This window comes from Phycodurus eques, chromosome 20 (assembly GCF_024500275.1).
Source record: "Phycodurus eques isolate BA_2022a chromosome 20, UOR_Pequ_1.1, whole genome shotgun sequence".
NCBI lineage: Eukaryota > Metazoa > Chordata > Actinopteri > Syngnathiformes > Syngnathidae > Phycodurus > Phycodurus eques.
Genome location: NC_084544.1, coordinates 10,503,201 through 10,512,491, shown reverse-complemented (window position 1 = coordinate 10,512,491; position 9,291 = coordinate 10,503,201). Strand labels below are relative to the sequence as shown.

The 9,291-nt window shown below is 40.3% G+C and overlaps 2 protein-coding genes across 2 annotated transcripts; one reads left to right on the top strand and one right to left on the bottom strand.

Moving 5' to 3' along the window:
* The first annotated feature begins 443 nt into the window (after nt 1-443).
* tomm7 (translocase of outer mitochondrial membrane 7 homolog (yeast)) lies at nt 444-5,158 on the top strand. The gene is made up of 3 exons (XM_061665485.1): nt 444-599; nt 1,481-1,529; nt 4,934-5,158. The coding sequence occupies exons 1-3, from the start codon at nt 497-499 to the stop codon at nt 4,947-4,949; spliced, it is 168 nt and encodes a 55-aa protein (XP_061521469.1). The 5' UTR covers nt 444-496; the 3' UTR covers nt 4,950-5,158.
* Nucleotides 5,159-5,791: 633 nt separating this feature from the next.
* On the bottom strand, nt 5,792-8,548 carry LOC133395794 (interleukin-6-like). Its single transcript, XM_061664990.1, has 5 exons — nt 8,490-8,548; nt 8,211-8,401; nt 8,025-8,123; nt 7,326-7,469; nt 5,792-6,256 (listed from the first exon to the last, which is right to left on the bottom strand). Exons 1-5 carry the CDS (start codon nt 8,503-8,505, stop codon nt 6,041-6,043), a joined length of 666 nt encoding a protein of 221 aa, XP_061520974.1. The 5' UTR covers nt 8,506-8,548; the 3' UTR covers nt 5,792-6,040.
* Nucleotides 8,549-9,291: the final 743 nt, after the last annotated feature.

Genomic DNA, 9,291 nt, shown 5'->3' with positions numbered 1-9,291 from the left:
TTCATCAATGTTACTACATACCACTAACAATAATCTACATCCTAGATTGCACTGATTGAACAAATATTACTGTAGAATAGTAGTAGTATACGTCTAACTTTATACCAACATGTAACATCTACATCCTTTTTCTTGTTTAGATTAGATATAAAAGTATAAATACCTTAAAATGTATGCAAAGTACAGTAAGTATTTGTACTTGTACAACCAAGAGTGCCCAATTAAATAATTAAATGTCAAGTAATTATTTCAGCATTTATTTCCATATTTAATTATTTTACTATTTGTTTCAGTATTTCATTATTTCACTACTTAATTTTTGCACTCTTTGCTCAGCGATTTCCAAGCTAAGTGTATGACAAACCCGCAGTTGCATCTTCCAGCCATAGGATGGCGACACAAACCCAAACGTCTTTTTTCCTTAGTGGTGACCTATTTCCGTTTCCGTGTCCTTGTTAGCACGTAGTTGCATTCACGCTGCCCATTAAAAACAAAAATGGCAAAAATAAGTAAAGAGACCAAACAGCGGTTACAGCAGCTGTTCCAGTGCGGACAATTCGTTATCCGATGGGGTTTTATTCCTACCGTGCTGTATTTGGGTCAGTATGAAGACGGGAAAGAAGTTTGCGAGTGTAAAAGACGCTAGTCTCATGTTAGCCAGTTAGCTTTGGCGTGTTAACGCTTAACACAACGTAATTTTCAGTGTACTGTCCTGTAATAAAGTCAATGACTATCATTTTTATTCAAGAATGTCTTGTTCTGGGGTGTCAATCTCTTTGTAGTTCAGGGGCTACAAAAAGCCAACTTTGATGTCAGGTGGGACGAAGCAGCAAAATCATAGCTTAATTGATATATATGGTAATAAGGTTGTGTTTTCTCTCTTGTTTTAATGAAAGGCTATACAAGTGCATTACGAAAATGATGCACAGAAGTCTTTTGTATTGAAGCTTTGGATTAACATTATTAACACACACATACATATATATATATATATATATATAACTATTACCACATCAATGATTCCTCTTTACAGAACTGCATTTGACCATATGATTGACACCGCTAAGTAGAAGTTGTAAAACGTGCTGTTTGGCTTACGGACTAGGAAATTCAAATGTTCACGTTGTGACGTCACATCCGGGCAAACGTTTTACAATCGTCACATTGGGAAACACCGAAGCTGATGTCATCACTTCAGTCACACCTATCCCACGGAGCATTTCCCATCACTTGTACTATTTAGAGGTGCAAAATGTTGAATGATTGCACAACTGGAGTGTTTTCTAACTATTAATAACTAAATCACTGACTGAATGAAAGGGGCAGAAAGTTCATTCTTTTAGATTTCCTTCCGTTTAGAGTTTGTGTGCTTTCTCTGGGTACTCCGACTATGAATATGCGGGTGCTCACCATAGTATCAAGTTTGCCCTACTTTGTTCTTGTTCTAATTCAATTATTTGTGTTTTGTTTCATATAACAGGCTTCAAACGAGGAGCAGATCCAGGAATGCCAGAGCCTTCCGTCTTGGGGTATGAGTCAAACACATGAAACACGGGTCCCCGGACCCCCTGTACTTGACCCCCTGTCAAGCACATGGGTCATGGCTTTACGGCGGTATTGGCGTACGGTGTTTCGAGGTTACAGGCAGCGCGCTATTAAATAATCTGGCAGCAGCGCAAAAATACATGGCTATGCGGCACAGGAAGGCACGCTCAGTACAATGTTCCCCTGTTATATTGCGGTTCATCGTACATGCCCCTGTTTTACTGCAGGTTTTTTAAGCAATCATTTTCTATGGTTCCCACAGGATATTTATTGTACTGTAATACCCTCCCATGTGGGAAAGGAGCACCACAGTCGGTGAGCCACTTGGCAGATCCGGATTATGTCATCGCTGTAGGAGTGGAACGCTGTTGTAAACTGAGTACCTACTGTATTTCTTTAAAATGAAGTATCATTCTACAATTCAAATCAAGCTTCCATCTTATTCATGACTTATTACATTTAAAGACATGGGGTTGTCTTCGTGGTTCCAGCCCACTGCTTTTCCTGAGTGACTGTCGTCTCGAGACTCCCCGAGCTCTTCCGAAACTGCTAGCCATGTCATTTCAGATGAAATAAAGTGTCGAATGGCAAATGCCCTATGTAGCAATGCTTGCATGTGGTAAAATACCACTGCTGGGGAAATGCTGACAAATGGCAGCACTAACTTGCGTCATCCATTCTTGGTGTCAGCATTTAGACTCTCTCACACATGCACGCTCTCTCGCTCTCACACATGCAAATCAGTCGCCTTTCGTCAAAATTTGCCGTTTTGAACTCAAAATAGGTCATTTACGTGAATCGTACAGAGCCGATGAGTTTTTCCGGGAGTGGGGTCGCTGTCGCCGACGTAATGTGCTGCTTCGTACTCCTTGAACGCTGGCAGCTAGGTCCACTCCACACATCCACCATCCACACACAGATGTAGTTTCTGATTATTACTCCGGGCGGGGAAGGGGGGAATTCATATGCAAGTGCATTGGCCTGAGGTTCCGTTTGTGCGCTCAAGACCTACTTTGGATATGTCACAGGAGTTGACGAGACCAAAAAAAACAGTTGCTCCGCTTCTGCTGCTAAGAAGTAACGGTACTTTTACTCCGTTACAATGGTCCAAATGTTGCTCGCTACTTTTATTTATCAATTATTATTGCTTATTTATCAACTATTCTCGTGCGCAAGACCATGACTTTGTTTGCGCCAATCCAATTTAAGCGCAAGTAACGTAAGTCTAGTTCACCAATCAAACGACACAAGAAAGTCACATGACCTCACAGCATTGGTATTACCACTAGATAAGCCAGCCCGGCTGATGGTCGCGCCTACATGGCGACCATGTTGGGAAGGTCGTCGTTACCATGAAGGCAACGGCACGCGACTCAACAGCTTTCATGTATTGTCGTATTTGTCTGGCACTGTCTGCCCAAACGTGATAATTTCAGCTCACTTAGAACTTGAAAAAACACCGTGCAGTAAATTGCAGATGTTTTTGTTGTTTATGTTTTTATTGTTTGTGCTATTTACTCAGTACTTGAGTAATTGTACTTTTTACTCTTACTCAAGTAATTTTTGGGGAGGTCTACTTTTTACTTGAGTCACATCATTGTCAAGTAACAGTACTCTTACTTGAGTACAATAGTTGGCAACTCTACCCAACTCTGGAGCAGACATCCTCTATTGCTACTCTTACGTTTAAGCAACATTTTTGCTCATCAGATCAGACAGTATCGTATTTGTTGCACTGGTCTTTTGTATTTTCGCGTTGAGGTAATGCGGCTCGTGGCCCTGGTTGCGGTCCCGTAACACGTAACATTGGCGAGAAGAGCTGATCCGCTAGTACATCTTATAATAAAGAGGAAATTAGTTTACGGATGTTAATGTTAAATGTATTAAGCGACAGAGCGATGTTAGGGATTATGTCACAACAAAGAATGCACTAACTTCAAATTCAGAAATGGCCAATAAAAACAGAAAAATACTGTACTTAATATTTTCCTGGAGGATGTATTTCGGATTAGCCTTTGAAATTGATAGTAGTGTAGAATGAAGTGAAAAAGAAAATGATTTTAGTCAATTATTTTCCAGAATGAGAGCGCTTAAAGAGAATGCTATTTATGTGGCACAGCTGAAGCAGCCATCAGGTGCAGGTGGAGATGGGCCTGGCTCAAGTTGGAGGCCAAAACAAAAAAGCAAAGAAATGAGGCAAATTTAATTTTAATCCTAAATTTGTACATCAACGTACTTGAGCACTGTAAATAAATGTTTTTCTGCGTGAAGAAAATGTGTTTATTTTGCCTTATTGTACTCTTCAGAGTCTTTCAGATTGCTTAATTCATGTTAAAATCAAAAACATTCTCTGCGTGAGCACGGGGGAACCCCCCAGACCCCCCTTAAAATGTTTTTATTTATTGTTTTTCCCCCCCATGCCTTTGGTGTTTGCATGTCTGAATGAGGCAAATTTAATTTGAATCTTAAATTTTTACATCAACATATACTTGAGTGGTGTAAAGAAATGTTTTTCTGCGTGAAGAATTTTTTTTTATTTCGCCTTACTGTACTCTTCAGAGTCTTCCAGATTGCTTAATTTATGTTAAAATCAGGTGGGTGAGACTGTGTGTGTGAGAGCGAGAGTTTGTGATGGACGGCGAGTGAGAGAGCAACTGAGACAGAAAGCAAGAGAATGTGTGTGAGAGAGTTGTGCGACAGAAAGTGAGTGTGTTTCTGTGACAGCCTGGTGGAGAGAGTGTATGACTCGGAGCAAGAGCATGTGGGAGAAACTTTGTGAGCTCAAAGAATGATGAATGTGAGGGGTGGAAAGCATGAGAAAGTGTATGACAAATAGCCTGTTCATGAGAGAGTGTGAGAAGAGCATGGTGTATGACTGGTTAGCACATCAGCCTCACAGTTCTAAGGATCAGTGTTCAAATCCCAGCCTCGCTTGTGTGAAGATTGCATGTTCTCTCTGGTTTTCTCCGGGCACTCCGGTTTTCTCCCGCATCCCAAAAACATGCATAAATTGGAGACTCTAAATTGCCCGTAGGTGTGCATGTGAGTGCGAATGGTTGTCTGTCTGTCTATGTGCCCTGCGATTGGCTGGCAACCGGTTCAGGGTGTACCCCGCCTCCTGCCCGATGACAGCTGGGATAGGCTCCAGCACGCCCGCGACCCTCGTGAGGAGAACCGGCTCAGAAAATGGATGGATGTGTGTGTGTGTGTGTTGTAATGCCATCAAGAATGTGATGACGACCATTGAAATAGAACCTATTGGCATGTAGCGGTAGTGGTCACCCAAAAAAGCAGAGTACACACAACGTCTCTGTCCCAGCTGTTCAGTACAATATGGTGAAAGAAACACTAGGCATCACTACCTGATTGTGTTTTTGTTTCTCTCCAGTTTACTTTGGGGTTGAGGAACAACAATGTCCACATCAACAACTCCCTCCTGAACACCATGACAACCACCTTGCATTGAACATTTATTTTTCCACATTCTGCTCTGAAAGTCATGATTCATTCAGTATGTTAATTCAGTCACAGATATTTATTTGTTGTTGTTATGACATTGTCTTTTAGTCTGCCCTGTGTTCCATGTTTGTGTCAATAAATGTCTGACAATAGATCCCATCAGCAAAGCGTCCTCACTTGAATTTTTGAAGATGATTTAGCCAATATTTATACAGGTGCACCTCAATAAATTTGGATATGGAAAACGACATTGATTTCAGTCGGTCAATTTCAAAAAGTGAAACTCATCTAGATTCTCAAAACATGGAGTGAAATGTTATATTATTGAAATTGTTCTAATTTTGATGATTACAGCTTACGGAACAAAAATTGAAAGAAATAAAAATATACAAGAAATGAAAAGATTTTTAATACAGGAATTGGCCATGTGAAAGGTTTCCCTGTGTTCAATGAAACAGTTTCACTTTTTAAACTGAACTACTAAAATATATAATTAACTATAATTAATTGAGTATAAACGTATTTAGACTGACGACAAAAATGTAGTTAAATTTTTATGAAACTTCAGAAAGATTTATGATCACATTTTAGGTTTTATGAATGACGTTTTCCAATGTTATATTTTCTACTTTGTAGTCAAGCAGGACACTGCGGAAGTGTGATTTTAAATGAAGCAACTGAATTCATAAGCAGGCAAATCCATTTTATTTATGTTTACAAAAATACATTGTTATAAAAAATATAAAATAAAACTTAAAATAAATATAGTTACCATACCTTCAAGTATAAAAGCAAATTAAATATGAGCAATAACATTAAAATATTTAACAACAGGCTTTTGTGTGAGCAATAAATATTTTCTCCAAAGAATAAATAATAATTTGAGGGGAAAAAAAGTCTCAGTGCGTCATTAAAAAACTCATAAATACATCATTATTCCGTCAGTGGATTACGACACTTCACTGCAGATACAACTTCCCTTAATTTGATACCTTTTGCCCAACTTTCCAGACGGCCTTCATTGCGGATGTGACTACTATAATGGATGATACATTGCGACCTCGAGGACTCTTCCCCTCCGCCTCTCTTTCCGGCGCAGCGCTCTCTTGCCGTCAACCAGGAAGACGAAGAGCTGCTGCAGGATGCTGTGTGCTGTCATTTTTCTGTGGAAAACATCTTGGTTGTCCAGTGACCCCAGTAGGCTCTCCTCTTGGCTGCTGTTCAGTCCTGTGACCGCTTCTGTCTTTTTCATCTGCAGGACACAAAGTAACACATTGTCAAAATATACATATATTATAAACAATTAAGAATAGAGCAATTGCAAAGAACTAGAAAAATTCTGCCAGAAATTTCAAACGAGTCTGCAAACTGTGGCATGTCCAATACCCGCACTTGTGGAGTGTTTATGGCGACTTGGACTTGTTTTAAACTGGCCACAACATAAGGGAAATATATACAATGCTACAATTTTGAAAAGCTGTTGGGAAAAATGCTGAATTGGTATGCTAACATATAGCACAGGTCAATAAGGATTTTAAACAGAGTCCAGTTGCCTCAATTCATCCATCCATCCATTTTCTGTACCGCTTATCCCCACGAGGGTCGCGGGGAGCTGGAGCCTATCCCAGCTATCTTCGGGCGAGAGGCGGGGTACACCCTGAACTGGTCGCCAGCCAATCGCAGGGCACATATAAACAAACAACCATTCGCTCACACGTTCACACCTAAGGGCAATTCAGAGTTCCAATCACCCTACCACGCATGTTTTTGGTATGTGGGAGGAAACCGAAGTACCCGGAGAAAAGCCACGCAGGCACGATGAGAACATGCAAACTCCACACAGGCGGGCCCGGGACTTGAACCCCGGTCCTCAGAACTGTGAGACTAACCGGTCGTCCACCGTGCCGCTGCCTCAATTCAACTTTTGCAAATTACTATTATGTTGATGACTGAGAATTTACACGGACATCAAGCACCTTGGTATTTTTTTATTTTCTTTTATTGATAGTGTGACAGCAAATGAAAAATGATAGAGGCAATTATGCTATTAGGCTAATGGTATGTATAGCAAGATGTCACTCTGGTAATGTGGGTTCGAGCCACAGGGAGGACTGCGCAAGGATGGCCACTGACGGTGGTCCACCGTCACACATTATGCTCCAAAGTTCCAGAGTATCATTTGTATTATTTCATTCCGTCACTAAATGAGAATTGTTAAGGAACGGGATCAACAAGCGGTATGGATAACGCAGTCGGAATTACTACATTATTATCAATTCCTATACCTAATTGCAGGACAGATTACAGCATTTCCAACCTACCTTTTGTTTGATGAGCCTGAGCAGGAGTCCGGTGTAGTGTTTGGCCTCGGACAGATTTCTACTGCCGGGATAGACCTTCTCCACGTACTTCAGAAGACTTGTGTAGATGGTCAGACCTTGGGCCAGCCTGTGGAGGCAAGCCTCCTGGAGAGGGGACATACAATCACTGAAAGCCAATCATTTATCCATTGACAGTGGTGGGAAGTAAGCAAATTTCAAATACATTTATTCTTTACTTTTGTATTTATTTATTTTGACAGCTTTTTAGTTTTTACTTTTATTCCCTACATTTGAAAACAAATATCTGTATTTTTTTTATCAAAATAGGCTTATTACTGAATTTGTTCAACTGCTGCAGATGACCACATGACGTAAAAAAAAAAGAAAAAGAATTATCCGTCTCAAACATGTGACATGTAAAGTGATTTTATTCTTTGTTCTGGCAGTACAATCAAGCACCAAGTTAATTAGAGGGAAACTACATTTTTTGGCAGAGAATTCTTTTTTCTTTAGACCAAGTTATCAAAACGGGTATTCTACAGTATATAATTGACAATACAAATTCATTTTTACATTTGTACAGTGGCAGATTTCAAAGTCTGTACTTTTTTAAAGTTTTAAATACAGGAGTGGAATTCATCATTTTTTTTTGAACAAGTATCCATACTTATGAGTACTTTTGCTACTCCTGGTTCTTACCTTGCTGAAGTTGGAGCTGGGGCAGTTTACTGGAAGCTGGGATACTTTGTATTCATCCAGTAAATGATACTTGGCATTATTTTGAAATTCATCTTCAAACTGAAATTCGAGATGAAATGAGAAAAAATAATGATCAGTATTGCAGCTAGAAAAAGACAATGAAGAGGCTTTTGAAGTTCCACTTACAGCTTTCTGGTGTTTTTTCGCGGTACCCACAACCGAGTCCCAAACTGGGGAGGAGCTCAGCAGGTCGGAGGGCTCCGTCTCTTCCTCACCTGAGGTGTCACCTGGAAGGACAGTGGGTGCTTCTGGAAGCGGAGCTCCGGCGGCACGCAGCACCAGAGAGGCCAGCAACCCCAGAGCGAGGATGTGTGCGTCTATGTGGTAGCATGAGAAATGCTTGAATGGACGGAAAAAGAGGAACAAAAAATCGGAAACATGCACCACTGCAAGTCTTTGACTTACACATTTCAGAGGACATGTTGCGTCGCTGGCCGAGTTGATATTCCCCTTGTGTTGACCGTCTGCTCTCGTGGAACTTGTCTTGTCTTCACATCACGGCGGCATTATATATTCTACTGACCGGAGGGATTTCCCAATACTCTCCTGCATCAAGCAAAGCATCCGTTTGTGTAACTTTTGTTGTGGTCCATCCCAACGTGTCCCTATTTTAGACCTCATTTGATTCAACAATACTATGAATCATAGACTTTTGTTTTTTATTTTTAGTGTCTGTTCAAAATAGTACTTCTGAGCTAGATCCCAGTCACCACATCAACAATCGCATCATGGTACCTGGATCATTCTTTGGTTTTGATAACATTTTTTTCTCACAGTGTCAATGTCATTAAAAAGACAGTTCACCTTTGCGCTGACATTGTTGGAACCTTATAGTTTTATCGAAGACCTTATGGTAGATAGAAAGCCAGACGAAGTCTACATAGGGGACCCAGCAAAGTTTGGTTTTGGGCTCATGTAATTCTGCTAATAATATTGATTATTCATCATTCATTGTTGACTTTCCCTATGCGGGATTGTGATGTAACATAAAACAGTATAAGAAACTAAAAAAAAAAAAAAAAATACACTTCAAGAAAGGACGGGGGTTGATTTACACAACATTCCAAGTGATAAATATAAAAGACTCTTTCGCAAGACCCCACCCAGTCTTTACTCTCCCCTCACCATGCATACCATTACCCTCACTCCCCTTTCCCGCAGTTTTAGTAACCTATCCGTGCCCAAAATCCACACTAATTTCGGTAGA

What these genes read in the sequence shown, in the direction of transcription:
- tomm7 (XM_061665485.1), top strand. Translation starts at nt 497, where the DNA reads ATGGCAAAAATAAGTAAAGAGACCAAACAGCGGTTACAGCAGCTGTTC. An exon ending in TCCTACCGTGCTGTATTTGG is followed by an intron (nt 600 to 1,480) that starts GTCAGTATGAAG and finishes TTCATATAACAG; the next exon opens with GCTTCAAACGAGGAGCAGAT.
- LOC133395794 (XM_061664990.1), bottom strand. An exon ending in CCAGCTCCAACTTCAGCAAG is followed by an intron (nt 7,470 to 8,024) that starts GTAAGAACCAGG and finishes TCCCCTCTCCAG; the next exon opens with GAGGCTTGCCTCCACAGGCT. An exon ending in TCAGGCTCATCAAACAAAAG is followed by an intron (nt 6,257 to 7,325) that starts GTAGGTTGGAAA and finishes TGTGTCCTGCAG; the next exon opens with ATGAAAAAGACAGAAGCGGT.